At 48.5% G+C, this 19493-nt stretch overlaps 1 protein-coding gene across 3 annotated transcripts in view; it reads left to right on the forward strand.

Moving 5' to 3' along the window:
- NAV2 (neuron navigator 2) overlaps positions 1-19493 on the forward strand; it is a 710120-nt gene that overhangs the window by 435304 nt on the left and 255323 nt on the right. For 2 of the 3 annotated variants that reach the window (XM_058546129.1, XM_058546130.1), the window contains exon 2: positions 18316-18433. In XM_058546129.1, coding sequence (XP_058402112.1) covers positions 18316-18433 — 118 coding nt within the window. Of the gene's footprint in view, positions 1-4658; positions 4934-18315; positions 18434-19493 lie in introns of those variants that run through there. The other variant, XM_058546128.1, reaches the window with a different exon arrangement.

Below are 19493 nucleotides of genomic sequence, written 5' to 3' on the forward strand. Positions count from 1 at the left end.
GCAGCTATGACATACAGCTATCTACTGGGGCTTTGGGGGAAAAAAAATAAATAAAATTAAAAAAAATAATAAAAAATAAATGTCATCTTCTTAGAGAGCCCACTCTTGATTTCCCTACCACAGTCTCCCTCCTCCCTTTGCCATTCATTCTCTGCTGCTTTTTCTTCACAGCATTTATCATTCTCTTAGCTTGCTCCTCAGTTTATCGCCATTTTGCCTCTCTCTCCCACCTCTCATCCTCAATAGAATAAAGCCCCATGAGAGCACTTTCTTATTCCTTGTTGACTCCTCCAAGCCTAGAAGAGTACCTGCCACAGAGGGCATGCTCGATACATACTGGAATGAATGAAATAATTACAACTGTAATGAGTGTTATGAAGGAGAGCCTAGGATGCACGGGAGGGTAACAAGTTGACCTCAGGTGGGGCAAACACATGGCAGTGCATCCTGCACAGAGCAGTTTCTGGGCGTGGCCTTACTGCCTATTTCAGACATTGCCCACCGGCGTTTTGCCTGCAAGGTTATAGGCTGTGGGATTTGTTTGAAGATCACAGTAGGCCACTCTGGATTTGTTTAATTTTTCCATAGCCTTTCCATGGTCCTGTCCGTGTTGAAAAAAGGCAATCTCAAGAGCAGCCCAGAATTTTGTCTGGCAGGCAGCCTTTGCTCAAAACTGGTTCCATGAGCTGCCGTGTCCCAGTCGCTGAGCTTGGCAGGAAGCAGAGCCTGAAACGGGCTGCTTCTCATGACCTTCCTCCCGATGTCCTCACTCACCCAGTTGCTGAAATCTGGAATGCACAGCCATGTGCATGCCCAGGCAGCCTTTTCAGAACCTCTGCGAGGTTGAATGAAGGCTCACACTGTCTTCCTTTGCAGGAGTGAGACTTTAGGGTGGGAACATGCAGATTCCTCCTTCATCAGCCTTTCAGAGAAACGGAAGGGCAGACACTGTCGTTCCTCCCTTTGACAGAGGGAATGTCGGGCAAAAGACGAGACACGTGTAGGCACCAGACCACTAACAGCGCAGACAAAGGTTGTCAAAACCCCGCTGCAGAAGATGGAAGCTCGTCAGGTTTCTGCTCCTGTGTGGCCTCAGCAGCCACTGCTCTGTTCAAGTGAAGTTTGTGCAGCCGCTTGGCCTAGAGCTTCCTTGCCCAGCCATCACCAAGCGCCAAGCGTGGGCCAGAGGGGAGCCATCACCCAGGCTTGTTTGCCTGGGGCAGCCAAAGGAACCGTGATTTATTTCCCTCGAGTGTGTCATGAAAATATGGAGGGCGAGGAGAATTTGGTAGGGGAGATGGAGATGGAAGAATTGCAGGCATCTGGAGTTAGGGCTGAGGGCCAGAGGGCCGCCCAGCGGGTTGGGGTAACATAAGCTGCCGCTATTCAGGAGGTGGCCTGTGTAAGAAAATCTGACCACAGCAGGAGCGTGACTTCAGCTAAAATTAACCTTCGAGGCTTCACACGCCTCCACAGTGCTTTGAACTAGACACCCCGAGAGGGTGCAGGCCGCCGACTGCCGGGGCCGCGGCTGTGGGCCCAACCATGCCTATAAGCATCAACTTGTGGGTTCCCGCTCGGGGCCAAAGTCGGGATTCCTGTGACCATTATAAAGTGGTAAGCAACCTGGAGGGACGCTGGCAGGGTCTCTGGCAAGAGATGATGCCATTTGTCCGAATTGGGCTTGTGTTCAGAGATGGTTCCAGTTTATTTTCTATGCTAGGTGGGATCACAAGGGCTCCAAGTGGGCTTTTCATCTGTGGGGACGCTTCCCTGAGCTAAACACCACCTCGTTGCTTTTTGCTTCCTGTGTCCTCACGGGGTGAGGACCCAGTGGTGTATTTTTAGAGCAGGTAGAGAGGATCTGTATGGAAGTTGTTGATGGCCTGAAAAAATACAGTCGCATAAACCGAAGGCAACGATCAGGAGGGTCGTGGATGCCAGCAGCTGTGGCAGATCTCAGGCTGTTTTCTGAAATGTGGCCTCAGCAGGTGCACATGGGGAGAAAGGCTGACCTCTGTTAAGGGTTTGAAGAGATATAAGGGGTACGCTAGAGGGCTTCACTGCAGAAAGGATGTGTGTGGGAGCAACTTGAAGTGATTTGCCGTCCTGTGAGGCCCAGGAAGGGCGCTGCTGACCTCTCCTGCCTCAGGCCGGGGCAGCCTGGCGGATCTTTCAAGCTGGAAGGCAGCTGCCTCCGTGGCTTTCCGCTTACCGTGGGGAATCCGTTTGGGAGATTGCAACACACAGCAAAAAGGCAAGATGCTCTTCTTTTCCTTTGTGCCTCCTTAACCTTCAGCAGGTCACGTAACCCTGGGCTCCTGGCAGCCCTGATGCTGGGGCAGAGCGGTGCTCTGGTTTGACGGTCTTCTGGAATGGTCACTGGGATGTGGTTTGCTTAGCTTGCAATAAACGATGTAGTTTGCCCTCCTCCTCCCAAAACTTCTCCCTGCCCCTCCCCCTAACCCAACTTCCTGGGCAACCTTAATGTTACAAGGTTTTGTAAGGGCTTATTTTCTAGGGAAGAGTGTGCTTCTCTTATTTGCTTAATGATTACTGTGTATAACTGACCTTGGAATGATCAATTGTAAAATATTTAAGCCCCCGAAACATTTGCTGAGGGGAGCGGATATTCTCGATTGCCCTTGTCCGCAAGGATATGGATGGTGTAGGTACGAATGAGGTAGGAAAAAACTCCCTGCAGGAAGGTACCTTTTGATGCAGTTTTGAGGCCATTTTCCATGTGAGCCGCTCTGCTGAGCCCACTGAATATTGCACGTCCTCTCCTTGTCTCCATCCTCCGGGCACATTGGCTCATTAGAGGTGGAGGGCTGCTGGGATGTGGGACGCTGATGTGTCTTTTCCTTTAGATGTTAACACCACCCAGGGCAAGCGCGATTAATGGGGATGTCTTTGGGTTATTATTTGTTAGCTGCGGGATCTAGGCTCACTGCCCTGGGGAGGAGATTTCTTTTGAGGTAAGATGTTAAAAATAGACATTTCAGTAGGAGGAAGCTATGGTATGTGGTTCTGAGCTTCGATGAACACTTCTCACATGCTGTGTGGGGATTTCCATTTCCTGCTGAGCCTGGATGGATGGACACAGAATTCAAATTCCATTTTCGCAGGAAGCCAAGACTTCCTCCGGCTTGGTGCTAGAACTTCCTTCCCCTCACGGCCGTCCGATGGCCTGGCCTGGTCTTTGTAACTGCCGTGTGACACCTAGATGGTGGACTGAGGTAGGATACCTGGGCTGCGGTGCTGATGCTAATCTTCGTCCTGCTGAGCTCTCCTCCTCATCCGTGAAATGGGGGGAATGCAGCTGCCTCCTTTCCCCAGGGTTGTGGCGAGGCTCAGATTAGATCGTGTCTACGAAAGAGCTTCATAAGCTGTAAGCACTGCAGATGGGAGGCAGAGCGGGGCTGTTGTTAGTAGGACTTTATTCTCGAGATGACTCAATCAGGCCTTTCTTCTGGGACTTTGTAGAATAAATAGTATCTTTGTGCAGAATGTTTTGTGCTCTGGGCCAGGTTGTCCCCTGGGAGGGGAGACGCCCCTTCTTTCCTGGGTGCCAGCTTGGTATCTGGTAGTCTTCCTAGTAAAAGCCTATTATAAAAATACAAACACAAAAGCTCCAAGATTCCCCAGGGCCTGAGAGCTCTGACATCTGGGTTGGAGAGGGGCCCGGGGCACAACGGCCACTTCCACTGAGGCCACGTCTGTTGGCCGTGGAGTTGCTGAGAAGGAACGAGGCTCCTAAATGGGGAAGGAGCAGGACGGCATTCCTAGGGCTGTGCCAGCCTCTGCTGGGAACTGCCTGCCCTCCAGAGATTTTTAAAGCCTTTGCCACACAACTTTCCCACAAGTGGCACAGCAGTGTCTTTGCCAGGCCCTGTGTGCTTTGCCCAATGGGATGTAGCTCTCTGACCATTTATGAGGATGTCAGACCTCTGAGGTCCCCTTGGGCCCAAGGACTTTGAGCACCTGGACCTTCCTTAATGAGCAGTTACCCTTCCTTGAGTACCTATGCGCACATGCTCACAGGTGCTTCACACTTTTTCTCAATAATCCTTAGTATAAGTTTATGCACTAGGTACTATTATCTCCATTTTACAGATGAAGAAACGGAGCTTGAGGAGTTCAGGTAACTTGCCTGGATCTGTATACCTTAAGAGGTGAAGCCAGGCTTTGACCCTAGATCTGACTTCACACTTGTAACCACTACACAGCATTTTCTCCTTGTCACTAACATAAAATTCAGGGAAGTCATGGAAGTTATCCCTTATGTGCCCACCCTAAACCTGCTTGGAAGACGGGGAGAACGAGGAGATGTGCTACCCCATTTACTTTCCAGGGCCCCTGAGCTCTTTCACCTCCCTCTTTCTCCAGGGGAATCCAGAGGATGACCCCGCCAACTTGCTTTTGCCCTGCCTGCAGTCACAGCGCCTCATGCAGGAAAGAGAACCGCCCCTACCCCCACGCTTGGGGTCCTGTCTGGGTCCGCCTCTCCCTGATCAATCAGGCTGCTGGTAATCTTCTCAAGAAACCTGACCAAGGGCAAATCCTTGAACTACCATCCACTACTCAGGTTTCCTGGGGGAGGAGCATCCTCAAATAATCACCAAGAGTGCACAGTTTGTCTTGGGTGTTGTGAATTTTAATAAGCAACGTACAGCTTATATACACTCACCTGCAGTTGTCTGAATGGCCCTAAAAAGCCCAACCAAAACAAAAAATCCTTTTACTGTTAAAAGAAGTCCTCTCAAACTTGCCGGAGTGATTGCATTTCCTCACATCAATCTCCTGACTTGAAGCTTTGGTGTTTCCACTGGAAATGCCAATGTTAATTGGGCACGGTGACTCACCTGGCCATCCCTGCCAGAGCTGCGGACCTGGGACGTGGCAAGCCCTGATGGAATGGAAGGAGGGTCAGGTGAGTTTTGGTCACCTGGGTCAGGCTGAGGCAGGGACAGGCCTGGTGCCAGTTGGGACACTCTGTGGGTGATGGAGTCAGTGTAGGGGCCAGGGAGAGACTGGGCAACTTGAGGACCATAAATGTTTGGGAGACAAATGCCAAAACCCAGGAGGTTCGTGCAGGAGGAGGGATGAGGCAGCTGAGAGGGCCTTCCGCCAGCATTCCTTGAGCAAGTGCCGTAAGACAAGTACCCTGCCAGGTGCTGCAAGGAGGGTGCCGCCAGCTCAGCGTCTGCCCACTTGGCCCTGTGGGTCAACCTCGTCACTCTCTGAATGGGAAGTAACCTAACCGGGGCTCCTACTCACTCTCCTGTCCCTTCACCCACTGGGAAGCAGGACTTGGCACCTTGTGGCGTTCCTAAGAGGGAGTCCACTTGCCCTAGAAAGCACCAGTGAGAATATAGATTTTATTGAGGATTTCAAAGTGGAGAGTTTAGATCATGTACAACTTCAATAAATGCCCTGTGACTTTGTCTCCAGGGCCTCCTCCTCCCTGCTCCTCAGTTTTCCTGGCCCCAGTATCGCCCTGAAGTCTCTTTTTCTTATGCAGAGCATTTTAGCTAAGTCTCCACTCCCCTAAATTTGCATGCTCATACCCATTATTCTTCATTACAAAGAAACTTCCTCAGTGGGGATGATGAGGGGGGGAAATAAGTAACAATTCTTTTCCCTGTCTCACCTGTGTGTGCCAAGTGGCGTTTAACAATTGGCTTTCCAAGGAGAAAAGCCTGATGGGTAGGTAGCACTTGTTGATTTCCATGGTAAATCCTCCTACTGAGGCGATTTCAATCTACCAGAGACATCACTGAACACGGCATTGGAAAGAGATGTGCGGTAGGACACCGTTATATACTATTTCCCTCATATGGATATAGTAGATGTAAATAACCTCAAGAGCATAAACAATAGTAAAATGTACTAAAATAATTAGGAAGTGGTGAGTTTTAAGTATTTATTACCACTTTTAAGAAATTTAACTGGGGCCGGCCCCGTGGCGTAGCGGTGAAGTGCGCGCGCTCCGCTGCTGGCGGCCCGGGTGCGCACCGATGCACCACTTGTCAGGCCATGCTGTGGCGGCGTCCCACATAAAGTGGAGGAAGATGGGCATGGATGTTAGATCAGGGGCAGTCTTCCTTGGCAAAAAGAGGAGGATTGGCATGGATGTTAGCTCAGGGCTGATCTTCCTCTCACACACACACACAAAAATTTAACTGTAAGTTTATATAATTTAATTTTTTAAAAATATAATGCTATTTATATACAGTTCTAGAAAGCCCAAATGAATCTAATGACATAAAGCAGATCGGTGTTAGCCTTGCAACAGCAGGAAAGTGAGGAATGGATTATGAAGGGCTACGAGGACATTCTTGGGGCTGGTAGAAATGTTTATCTTGATTGTAGTGATGGTTTCGTTGGTGAATATAGGTCAGAACTCATCAAGTTGTACATTTTAAATCTATGCAGGTCATTATGCCAATTACATCTCAGTAAAATTGGAAAATGAGTTTTAAATTAAATATTTCTTAGAATATTCTAAGTTCAGCTTTGTCATACAAAAGAGCTACATTTTTATTTGCTTCATTTTTTATTGCGGCCTCATGAATGATTTGCTTGTGTATTTATTTTTAGGTCCATAGAGTGCCATATATTTAGATTTGGGGATAACATAAAAGTAATTTAATTTCAATTGGCCTCACTTTCTTCAACTGTAAATTTAGGGTTGAATGAGATCACCGAAGGTTCTTCTGTCACTGGAATTCTGTAACTGTGACTGTGGATAAATTGGTGGTCTGGGATTCGGAATCACCTCATAAGAGAACACGGTAGAGAGATCAGGAATGTCTAATCATAGAGATCATATTAATCCCTTCAGAGAATATTTTGAATAATTTTAGATCAATCTGGTAATGCAGAGTTGGACAACTGGAAAACAACTGCCCGAAGATGAAAACCCAGTCTTTGGTATTTTATTCTTTTTGGTGCAATTGTAAATGGGATTGTTTTCTTAATTTCTCTTTCTGATATTTCTTTATAAATAATGGCTAACTAGCATGCAAATTTCCTGAAAGTTTATCAACTCTCCTGAGCCAGAACATGCCTGCTGTAGCTACCAGTATGTGTGTGTGTTGGGGGGGAGTATGTATATTTTTTTAAATAGCACTTGAATGGCTACTGTCGGGTGGGTCCTGCTGTTAAGCTGCAGGAAATTCTCTCACAGCAGAGTGTTACCTCTCAGGCCCCGTTCTGTGCCTTGTGCTGTGACTGGTCTAAAAGATACACAAGCCATCATCGTGCTTTCGTGGACTTTGTGATCTAGGCAATGAAGGGGAACAGATTCCTTCATCCATCCGTCTGTCCATCCATCTCCCCATTTAATCATTCATCTGTCTTTTCTTCCACCTACCCATCCGTACGTCCATCCATCTGAACATTCACCAGTCTGTCCATCCCTCCTTCCCTTCGTCTGTCCATTCGTTCTCCTTCCATCCTTCCATCCATTCACCCCCACCAGTAATTCAGTAGATGCTTGTTTATTGAGCCCCTGTAGTGAGTCAGCATTGTGCTAGTGTTTCAAAGATGTATAAAACTTGCGCTCTGTTCTGGAGAAGCTCTTAATTGAGAGAGATGTGAATATGGTTATAACAGCCATGATAAAGGCATGAGCAAAGTCCTTGGAAGCCAAGAAGAATAAACAAATGATTCTGTGTTGGGAGTGAGAAAGTGAACGGCTTTACAGGGATTGACACTTGACTTGGGTTTTAAGACACCAAATAGGCGTTTGCCAGGTGCTGGGGTCGAGATGGCCCTGGTGGCAGAGAGGACATGTGGGCAAAGGCACAGGGGTTAGGGATCCTGGTGCACAGGGTTGTTGAATTGTAAGTGAGCTTGGATTTCAGAGAAAGGAGCGAAGCCTGGCAGTCAGGGTTGGTTTCTAGGAGAAGGGGACATCCTGCTAAGTGGAGGGACTGAGGGAAGACCTGCCAGACCAGAAAACCCACCAGCAGGGACTGAGGGTTAATGAGGCACAGAGCCCATGGTGTGGGTGGTGGACCCAAGGGATTTGTGTGTTGGGGGCACGGAGACAAGGCAGGAAAGGAAACGAACATTTAGTCATCACAATAGATGTAATAGTCTTCACAATAGATAATAGATTATTGTCCCATTTCACAGATGTGGAAGCCGAGGCTCAGCGAATGATGATTTCCTGAGATCTCAAAGCCTTGGTTTACTCGGTGCTCAAACATATGCGGGTCCTTTAGATCTAATGTCTCACCCTATCCACCCAGCAACCCTGTGAAGAGGAAACAGACTCAGAGAGGTTAAGCAAGCTGCCAGAGGTTGCCCAGGATGCCAGGGTCTTGGCTGGGCATGGTGGGGCCAAAAGTTCTGGGGGGCCTGTGCGTAGAAAGCTAAGCCAGGGCACTTGAGCTGGATGGGAGTGACTGAGAGGCACAGTTGCTGGCATCCCTCTCCGTGCAGAGGAGGGGAGCTGTGGATTCGGAGGAACAGATGGAGGCTAATATGGAAAAGTTCAGTTCATAACCGGACTGGAGAGGGACCTGTATTACTGCCCAGGTTGTCACTGGCCCCCCAGGTGTGGCCGCCCTGCTAGGCAACTAGGAAAAGCTCTTGTGGGTTTGGGGGTGTTTGCTGTCAAAAGGAGTATGCTCAGCAGCTGCCCTGGGCCTGCCGGGAATGGCCTGATTCCCACCACGGCCACGGAGGCAGCACTTAGAAGGAGAGAATGTCTGATTAGTCAGTGACTGATGAACACAGGGAGGGAGAGAAAATACTTGAAATTCTAACTGGGCTCTGACATTTGGTTTTCTTGGAGCCGCTAGACATCGTGGTTAGAGGTGTTCCGATCTCGCTGCTGAGGTTGGAGTGGGTGAGAGGAAGTCCTGCTGAGCGGGACCGATTTTGTTCTGAAGCAACAGTCATTGTTCCAGTCTTCATCATTCATGGCCCTATTTGATTTTCCAGGGAGCCCTGGGTACACATTTGCTGTTGTGAGAGCTGAGGGCCAAGCCGCCTGGGTGAAATGGAGCGTCACTGTTATTAGCTGTGTGGCCCTGTGCACATTTCTGAACCTTTTAGAGCCTCTGTTTTCCAGTGTGTAAAATGGGGTTGATCGTTTATTCAACAGGTATTTAGTGAGTACCTACTATGTGCCAGGCACTGTACTAGAAGTTTGGGAAAATTTGGTGAATAAAACAGGTCAGAATTCCTGTCCTCCCAGAGCTGTCTCTCCAGTGGGGCAAGACTGTAGATGAGATCACAGGTATAAAACACCCCACACACAGTAGGGCCTCAGCAGGAGCACGTACTCCCTCGTGTGTAGATGGTGGCCATCAGGTGAGCACATGCGTGGGAGAGCACTCTGTACCTTGTGACGGCAGTGCAGAGTGTGGCCTGTCTCAGGAGCACAGAGTGGCGGCCGGGGGGCTCCTAGGCATTGAAAGAGGGTTAGCCTGAGGGGTGGAGTCAGCAGGCACCTACGTCTCATCCCGAAGATGTCCCCAGTCCCTCCCAGCGCCTTCCCCGCCTGGCTTATTTTTCTAAAGCACAGTTTCAAGACCTCGGGAGTTGCTGTGCACACCCACCTGCGGCTTGTTCGTGCTCCTGCCGGACAATGCCACCACTGTGTGGCTGCGGGGCCCTTCCCAGGCTGCCCCTGCCTCACTTCAGATTGGAGGAACCACGGACTTTACTCTGGAGCATTTCCCCATTCTGACACAGGCCTGCAGTGGTAGGTCATGGTATATTGGCATTTTTATCTTTGCTCTAGTGACACTGTTGTGAAATTATGTTTGCTTTGTGCTTTGGTGACATGGGAAAGTGTCAGCTCCCCTCTTGGATCTGTAGTCCTGAGTGACAAGCGGCCAGCGCTGTTCCCAGGGGCAGGAGAGGGTGACCCTGTGATGCTATTGTGTGATGAGCTCTCTCTTGCTGCTTTTCCCACCCTGCTATGGCACTTGACCTTCTGTGGCTGGTGGTTCCCTCAGTAGCAGCGTAGGATCATTAGGAACTGGAGTCACTGGTTTCAAACCCTGCCTACTTGTCATGTGACATTGGGAAAGTCATTTTACCTCTCAGAGCCTCGATTTCTTCATCTGTGAAATGGGGGTAGTAATACCTTCCTTTCAGGTGAGTTGGGAACTCACCGAATTCATTGTTTGCAAAGTGCTCACATCGTGGGTCATGTTCTTCATGGTAATTATAATCGGAGCAACATTCTGTGCTCATATGTGCAACATATGGGCCAGGCATTGTTAGATTATCTCCTTTCAATCTCACAATCACCCAAATAGGTAGTTGATCCATTTTACAGATGAGGAAACTGAGGCTCAGATAATTTAAGTAACTTGCCTAGGAAAACTCGGCCAGGAACAGGTTAGGCATGGAGCCTAAGTGGTTGACTCTAGAAGGTGTTCCCTTTATCAGTTCACCATAGACATTGGCCAGTGGTGGTTATTATCGTGCACAAGACTGCAGCAAGAGCAGAACTCAGCACAGGCAGGAGCTCAGGCAGTGTTTGCTTAATGCACCACGGCGTGTATGCGGCTCTAAGCGCCTGATCTTAACTTGGTATTCAGAGGTAAAGTAGGAGTGAGGATGGTACCAGGATGTGGAGCAAGATGGAAATCCAGAGGAGGGATAAGCCCTGCCTCCTCTCTGGTCACTTGCTATGTGTGTGTACATGTGCATATCCCTTTGAAACAAAAGTGTATGTGTGGGCAGGGAGCAGGGTGTGTCTTTGGTGGTCGTACAGGCAGGTAGGTTACTGCAGGTAAAAAGGGAGAAAACCTGGGTTCTTCCCCTCCCCTGCTACTATTCTCTGGGTCCAGACAGGGATTTGTTGTGTACTCCTTGGCATAAATGAGTTCCTGTTAATCATGTTACAAAATGCGTGTCGAGAGCTAGGGCCAGCAGTACCATTTTGCATGTGCTCAGGTGGCAAATAGAGACCCCAGTCCCATCTCAGTGCTCCTGGAGCCCAGCTTTCTGGCAGCCTTACCTGGCTAGAGACCAGCTGAGAGCCAAAAAACCTTCCCTACTGACCCTTGGAGCAGCTCAAAGATGTGCCACAAAATCCTTCCACTTACGTACCATTGAGGCTCCTGCTTGAACACAACTTTCTCTTAATTTACACCCAATTTTAAAGGACTCTCGGGAATTCTAAGGAAGGTCCAGCAACTCAGCAGGCCCAAAGGGCATACTTGTATATATCAAAACACTATTATTCATAGTGTTGTCCGTGGGCCATCAAGAGAAAGTGAAACTGGGTTAACTAAAAAAGCAAGGATCATGATAATCCATTTGGGAAAGATTCCCACTGGAGTAAAGATGTGTGGCCCTCAGAAGCGTAGACTCACAGCAATCTACAATGACTTATTCTACCAAACTTAGATAAGCAAGTGTTTTACTTTGAGTATTAGCAACCACTATTATTTAACACTGTGTGCTAGACACTGTGTTAACTGCCTATATACATGCTCTCATTTAATCCGTAAAACAACCCTGTATATCCCTTTATCAATTCACCATCGACACTTGACCAATGGTAGTTATTATTCTACACAAAACTGCAGCAAAAGTAGAACACAAGGGAGGGACACTGCCTCTCAGAGCAGGGCATGACTCACCAAGGGCCACCCGGCTGGTAAGAGGCAGAGCCAGATCTGATCCCCAGTCCACGCCAGCTCCTGAGTCTGCAGACACACTGCCCTTGTGATACTGTGCTTAATGAAGAACCACGAATGACCGGAGTAAGGCATCAGGAGATGGCAAAGTTGGGGGTGGAAGGAGATTCATTGCCTTCCAGGGTGGGCATGTGGTGAGCACCGAGGACGCCGGGCAGAACTGGACGCTTATGAGAAACCAGGGAGCAGGGCCAGTGTTTGGCCTCAGCCCCTGATGTGCTGTGTGATCTTGAGCAAAAGATGAGCTTCTCTGTGCTTCACCTCTTTCTCCGAAGTATAGGGCTGGGGACATAGTTCACCTGTTGGAAAGCTTGTTTCAAGGCAGTGGGTTTTAATCAAGGCAGAGGTCAACGTTGAGGGAGGATGTATTAGATTCTGAGGGAGAGAGGGGAAGTGGGAAAAAGCCACCAGCTGATTGCAGGCCTGTCACCCTACCCCATGGGGTTAAAAGGTTATGTGAACATGTGGCTTCACCTGTGGGGTGGGTACCGTGCTCCTTGAAGATGCCGGCGATGCAGAAGAGAATGTTACCTGCTTTGCCGTTGATAGCAAATGGTGCATTTTGATTTTCTTAAAATTGTGAATAATTGAATAATCATTCTTTGTTGTATTCAGGTACTGGGTGAACACTCTGTACTACTGCTGCAATATCATTTTTGTACTTTAGAACAATCAGAGCTAAACCATTTAACCACACACTGCTCAGTCATGGAAGTGATATTATGACGTGTCAAAGTCTAAAGAGAAACCTCTTGAATTGAGGCCAAACAGTAGCATTCCCTTTATAATTAATCGACTGGAAACCACCTCAGATGCTAAATGACTGGTTTACTTTAATCTTTAATCTCCACGCTGACATTTCCTTCTAAGAGATACGTTTGACTCTCTTTCTCCTGGAACCTCGATCCTAGCGCTGTTTACTGCCTTAGTCTGTCGGGCTGTTTAGCATGTTGGTCTGGATTTCTAGTTTCGTTGTTATGGCACCAATTTTGGGGGTAGTTTTGTGGAATTTTTCTTGGGTTCTTTACTTAGAGTGCCCTCCTTCATTGAGGGCTAATTGCAGTATAAACTTGGCAACATTATTATCCCTGTTGGTTTAACACAGTGCAATTATTACCAGTTTTCTTGTTACAACTAATAATCAGGTTCTTTACTTCAATTGATCTGTCAAAATTTTCCCTCTTTGATTTCAGCCTGTGTGATGTGGAATGATGTGGAGTTATAAGCAAACAAATGACGCGCTCCTTGAAATGCTGTCAGGGCTAATAAGTGAATCAAAACGAATTCATTCTTCAGCTGTCGCTGCCTTCCTTCCTTCCCCTTTTATCTCTTCAAGGCTTTGACAGCAGCCTCTCTCCCTCACAGGGCGCCTCTGGAGTGCTGAGGCCCGGGTGAGGGGGTGGGGAGAGAAGTGAACTCTGGGAGATGGAGGGATCAGGGTGGGAAAGGCTCCTTCTCAGATACTCGTGTGGAATGGTTCTAGAGCCTTTCTATAGATCGTTTCTCTAGAAAGATTTGATGTTCTGGAGTCAGGGGTGAGGATGGTGGTTTTGTTCTCTTACGCTGTGGTTCTTGGTCTGGTCTGTGTCTACTGAAAGTTCACAGATGCCCACCTTGGGGGCAAACCAGGATCAAGGATCAGTGGGCTCCAGAGTAAAAGCAACAGCAGCCCCAAGTCTCCAGAATGCTGGGGGAGAAGAGGCTCTGGAGAAATCGACTCTGGGTGCCTGAGGCTTAGAAAGACCTGCATGCTTTAACCCTTGCTGAAAATCTTTCAGACACACATTGCTCCATTTTTGCTGAGTTGCCAAACCCGATGGAGTCTGTCTCTGATGAGTGAGGGTATTGTGAATGTATTGGAAGGATGGTTTTCATTGCATGACATACTGAAACTGCAAGTGAGAGAGATGGTCCTGAATTATGTCATGTTCCATGGCCCATGAAAACTGGTTTTTAACATAAATCTAGGTGTTTTCTTGTGAGTCACTTCCTCAAAAAGTTGAGGGCTGGGGACAGGGGAGAGGAAGGGAAACTCCAGATAATTAATGATTCTTGTTGGATGCATCCTGATTAATGAGGTTGTGCTATGGAGTGATTTATTTTCCTCCTTCTTTTCAATCAATAAAGAGATTTGAGATCCTGGTTTGAGGATTCACTGCAAGCCCACATTATTTAAGTCTCAAATGTAATCAGTTCCCAAGAATTTGCCCCTTTTCTCTCTGTTCAGCTCAACCTGGCAACCACTTATAGACCCCCGGCCATGTGCCCCCCGCTGCGAGGCGCTACTGGGCTGCAAAGATGGGCAGCACTCGGTCTCTGCCGGAATCTGGTGGGGAGGTGAGCAGGTGGTGTCACTGTGCAGGTTCCCTACAGTCTGCATCATATGCAGCTCAGGATGCAGTCAGGAAATTGAGTGACTTCGTGGAGGAACTGTCATTGGAATTGAACCTTGCAGGGTAGCCCCAGATGGAGGCACTCAGATGGACGGGGTGGCATGAGTTCAGAGATGGGGAAGTGCGAGGTAAGTCCAGTTTTCTTGAGGGTCATCATGATTATTACTACTGGGCACTTGCTAGGTGTTGGCATATTATCTCAGTCCCTGTAAGACTGGCAAATTTTTTCTGTAAAGGGCTGGATAGTAAATATTTGAGGCTTTGTGGGCAACTACTCAACTCTGGTGTTGTAGTGTGGAAGCAGACGTAGACAACAAATGGGTGTGGTTGTGTTCCAGTAGAATTTTGTTTACAAAGACAGGTGGTCGACTGGCTTTGGCCCAGGTCACAATTTGCCAGTCCCTGCCTTGTAATATATTTGGTATAATCCCCATTTTATGGAGGATGAAACTGAGGTACAGAAAGGTTAATAGAAATTCACTTGCCCGGGGCTGAAGGCCGGCTTGACTTGGTCAGTTCCAAAGCCCACGCTCTTGACTTCCACATTCATTGCCTTCCCTGCAAGGGCCGGACGTGGTCTGGGGAAGAGTGGATGGACGGTAAGACTGCCTTGGCTCGCAGTGTGAAAAGGCCGCTTTAATCAGTGAGGAGCTATCGACGATGTTTTGAGTGGGTGATAGGATTACAGCTGTGCTCTGGGAAGATCAAGTTGGCAGTGGTGTGCAGGTAGGTCAAAGTTGAGAGAAGAAGAGCTCTTGTTTTAAACAGCTTGGGGTAGAGAGTTCACTTCTTTGGCAGAGCCATTTCTGACCACTCTAGAATTTGAAAATTCTCCCTGGTATACCAGATACCTGCGTGGCCTCACCATGGCTCCACATTGTGTGTCTGTGTGTGTGTACATGTACGTGTGTACTTGTTGAAAGAAGTTTGCTTAACCTTGGTTTGCTGCTGCATTGTGCAGACACAGAGAGGGCCGGCTTCAGAGAGAGCACATCTATGTTAAAGTACCGCCAATCACCTAGGAAGGGAATGAGTGGCTGTACCAGCATCACCTTCCACTCAGCAGTGTCTTTGCCCATGGCCCCTTCTCACCTCAGCTGCTGGTCTTGGGCTAGATGACTTTAAGCTTCGGATTGTTTTCATCATCCCTGAGATGCAGCTGGTGGGATCCTCCAGGGCTTGAGAGAGCACTGTGGGTGTGTCTCCCAGTTAGGGAGGGAAGCCTCCCTCTCTGTACCAGCCTGGCCGGTTTCCGGCCTGCTTTTCTTTGACAGTCTACCGTAGTTTGTGATTCCAGCTGGGGGATGCTCCAGACTCTCCAGATTGTACCTTGTGAAGGAGAAGGGGAGCAAGTCCCTAGTCATTTGTGTCCTGGAGGTTAAGGGTAGAGGCTGTGGCCGGTTCTGTTATGGCCCATTTTATAATGCTGATAGTCAAATATCTAATTATTACTTTTATTTACTGAACACTTAGCATGTGCCAGATTCCATGTCCTTTATGTATATGAGCTCATTTCATCTTCGTAATAGCCCGACGATGGCGGTATTATTATCCGCATCTTGTAAATGAGGACACCCAGGTCAGAGGGCACAGAGGTCATTGGCAGCATGGCAGCTAAGACTTAAAGCAAGCCTGTCGACTCCAAAGCCCTCCTCTTTCCCACCCCGCCGCCTCTGCTTCCTGAGCCCCTCAGTGGGTCAAGCCGGGAGCTTCCCATTGTGCCTCACCGAGTCTTCACAACCACCTTCTGAAGTAGGCCTTGTCATGCCTGTTTTACAGCTGAATAAACTGCAGCTCAGAAAAGTTGGGTGGCTTACACGAGAGCGCTCGGACAGCAAGGGATAGAACTAGGTTTGGGATTTTTAATTTTTTTTAAGTTCTTTCAGTGAGGACATAACTGAACAGAGGAATGGGCCTACAGTCAGTAAGAGTGTCACAGAGGGGTGAATGATCTGAATAACATTTACAGTTGTACGCAGAGAAGCAGAGTTGTGGAGTGTCTCAGGGGTTCTAGAGTCAGTGGGTTCCGATCCTGGCTCTGCCACGTACCCGTGACCTTGGACTCGTTACTTTACTTCTGGACACTTGAATTTTCTCCTCAGAAAAGTAGACACAATAAGAATATCTGCCTCATAGAATGAGGATTAAATGAGTTGATATGTGTGAAGTGTTTCTGCCACTGCCTGGCATGTAGTCGGCAATTTGTGTGTTAGGTATTTATTAAGCTCCTGCTCTGCAGAAGGCCCTTTTCCCACATATGTTGTATCACTTGATCCTCATAATAACCGACACGTACGTGGTATTGATCCCATTTCACAGATGAGAAAACAGCCTCAGAGAGGTTAAAGAGCTCACCTGAGGTCATACATCCGTTCGTCCACAGGTACATATTGAGAACTAATGTGCCTGGTGCTGTTGTGGGTACTTGGGATACGTCGTTGAACAAAACAGACTCAATTCCCTACCCTGTGCAGCCTCCAGAACTGGGACGGGGACCCAGGTCTGCCTCTTTCCCTTTTGTTTTTCTCCTTCCTTCTCTCCCTCTTATCAATGATCATTAAATGAAATTGTTATTTCAGACTGGCCATTGTAATGACCAAGATGGCGCTCTGCTTCCTTGGCTTTCTCAGTGCTTACAGCATTGCAAATGGTCTTGCTCTACTAGATTTTTGATCTCAGACAACTTGGGAGTCATGGGGAGGGAAAGTACAGTGGGTTTGAGGGTTAGATACCATGGTCTGAGGTGTGAACTAGAACTATACTGTGGTATGCCTCTTCTCTTTTTTTGGTCTCTGCAGTGGAAGACCAAGCTTCAAGGTGTGGGGTAGTGGATAGGGGTTGTCTGTGCTCAGTGCTTGATGAAGTAGAAAGTGCACCTCTGCCTTGTCTCTTCTTGGGATCAGGCCCTCGTGGTCCCAGATGGAGTAGCCAGAGGTGCCTCTTCCCTAGAAAGACCCTACTTTGCAAGTCCAGGCCCTGGAGCACCGGTCTTCATTCCAGGAGCCTTGAGGGGCAGCGTCCCCGTGTGTGAGATTACTCTGAGCGTGGTGTTCGTGTGTGAGATTACTCTGAGCATGGTGTTCGGAAGAACAGGATGGAGGGTGAGAGCTAGAGCGAGGGCAAGGCTTCTGCTGCCCTGTGCGTCACGTGAGATCTCAGAGCAGGCCTACTGATGGAGATAGAATGATGGCCTTCATCGTTTTGGTGTAGACATCATGTGGGTTAGTGTGTGAACTGTTGCTCCTAATAGATGGCCCCATTGAGATGGGGTAGTTCTCTCTTTGAGCAGTCATTTGTTCATATCACTCTGGGGGAAAAAAGGGTGCTGATAAACAGGTTTGGCCTACATGTGCCCCCACAAACTCACAAGTCCATGCAGGGGACTTAGCACTCAAAACCCATGAGGAGGTTTTTAAGTTTGTTTGTTTTTGGCTGATGTCAGTTAGGGGGAGAGTTTTCTTGTGCTTGTTGCCCTGTTTGGAAGAAAATACTCTTTTGTGCTGATGATTCTGTGACCCTGAGGAGTAGATCTCTCTGTCCCCCAGTGGGGTCTGCTTTCCTGATCCCAGGGGTGACCCAGCCTCTGCCTTTCAGGGTGCTGTGCACATCAATGCTGTGTTTAAATATGTTGGAATTTGCTGTTTTTTGTTTACAGAATCCCAACAGTGAAAATGATGCCAGGCTTTTAAATTGAACCGATTAAATTTGAGATTATTGTGAGACCATCAATAACTCCACTCACACAAGCGTGATTGGAGGGCTCTGTGTTTTCCTACTTGGCTTCTTTACAAGGGACCCAGGCTCCTGAGAACTCAGCTAACTCAATAGCCCTCCTTAGCCTGAAATGGCCCATTAAAAGTTGCCTGTTGGGTGGTAACCTCCCCATACGTTTTCTCAATAAAGAGATGGGAAGGGGCGGGGTGGAGGGGAGTGGGGGCGACTTCTGCATTTGGAGCCCCAGCCTCTCAAAGCAAAGCTGTCTGGAGCAGACTGTTTAGTTACGTGTCCCCTGTCCCATTCAGGCCTCTGCATGTTTTGAAGCTTTCTTTAGCTTTTCCCTGAGCCTTGACGGCAGATCTCTCAATAGGCAAAGGCCCAGCGATGGTTAACTGAATGCCCCATGGGCACAATGCACTGAATTTTAATGGCACTGGCGGGACAGTGGCTGCTGCGCTGGCCCCAGCAGCTGCCTCAGATCTGCTCTGAGATGGGGTTCCTCAAGTTGCCTGTTTGCTTTTTTGCAGATCTACACGGACTGGGCCAATCATTATCTTGCCAAATCAGGCCACAAGCGTCTCATCAAGGATCTCCAGCAAGATGTGACAGACGGCGTCCTCCTGGCGCAGATTATCCAGGTTGTAGGTAAGAGCGGATTTACCTTGGGGGTTGATGAGTTGCAGTGGAGACCAGAAGGGGTCGAGCCGGGCGAGGGGGTGAAACCCTGAGATCTCTGAGAAAAATGCGGTGTTTCTGTCACATGTGTTGACAATTTATTTCCCTCAGTTTTGCACTGGGAGGTGCGGGTTCCAGCTCGCTTTTCCTGATAAAATCACTCACCCGGCAGTCTCCTCTTGATCCTCTGAGAAGAAAGACCGTGTGGCTGGTAGAAAATGCTGCTGGTTAGGGGAGGGGCCCTCTGCCCCCCACTATCTTTCTGGCTCTCTCATTTCCCCCCTCTGATGGTACTCTTTTTGTAGATTACTCTGGAAATATTTCAATAAAAAAGAAAAAAGCAATGTGGGGCTGGGTTGAGTCCTGCCAACTCTAATTGGGTCTGAGAAATCAAACAGTCACATCCCGGAGAGGGCTGGTTCTGGTTTTAATACTGGCGGAGGGGAACTGAGCGGTGGGATTGTGAATGCCTTGGCCGTGTGCTCGGGGAGAGGGTTCATCCGGGAAGGCACGTGGGCGGAGGCTGGGCACAGCATCGCCTTGGGCCTTAAGGAAGGCGCCCCAGTGGTCCTGCCTGAGAGCTCGGAGCAGACTGAGGAGGCAGGAGGTCAATTAGAAGGCATTAGTATGATTGTTGTCGCTGGCAGCCTTGGCAGCTGACTCATGCAGAGAGAGAAGGCACAAGGAAAGGACAGAAGCCCCAGCCCCTCAGGCGTGTGTTGTTGTGGAAAAGTTGCTTATCCTTCAAGTGTGGGAAGTGGCCCTTTGTAGCTCTGCTCCCATCTGTGGAGACTGTACCTGAAAACGCAGGCCAGTTGGCCTTCGCTGCAGCTTTGGGACTGCCACTGCCACAGAGAAAGAAGCTTCCCTGCTGTCCTAAGGTTGATTTCCTAAGACGAGCTTCTGTTGGTCCCCCTTCTCTTTCTCTCCTTTTTCCTTTCCTCCTGGTATTAGTTTTCTATTGCTGTATAACAAGTTGTCACAAACTTAGCGGCCTAAAACAACATACATTAATTATCTCTCAGTTTCT

This window comes from Diceros bicornis, chromosome 7 (assembly GCF_020826845.1).
Source record: "Diceros bicornis minor isolate mBicDic1 chromosome 7, mDicBic1.mat.cur, whole genome shotgun sequence".
Taxonomy (NCBI): Eukaryota; Metazoa; Chordata; class Mammalia; order Perissodactyla; family Rhinocerotidae; genus Diceros; species Diceros bicornis.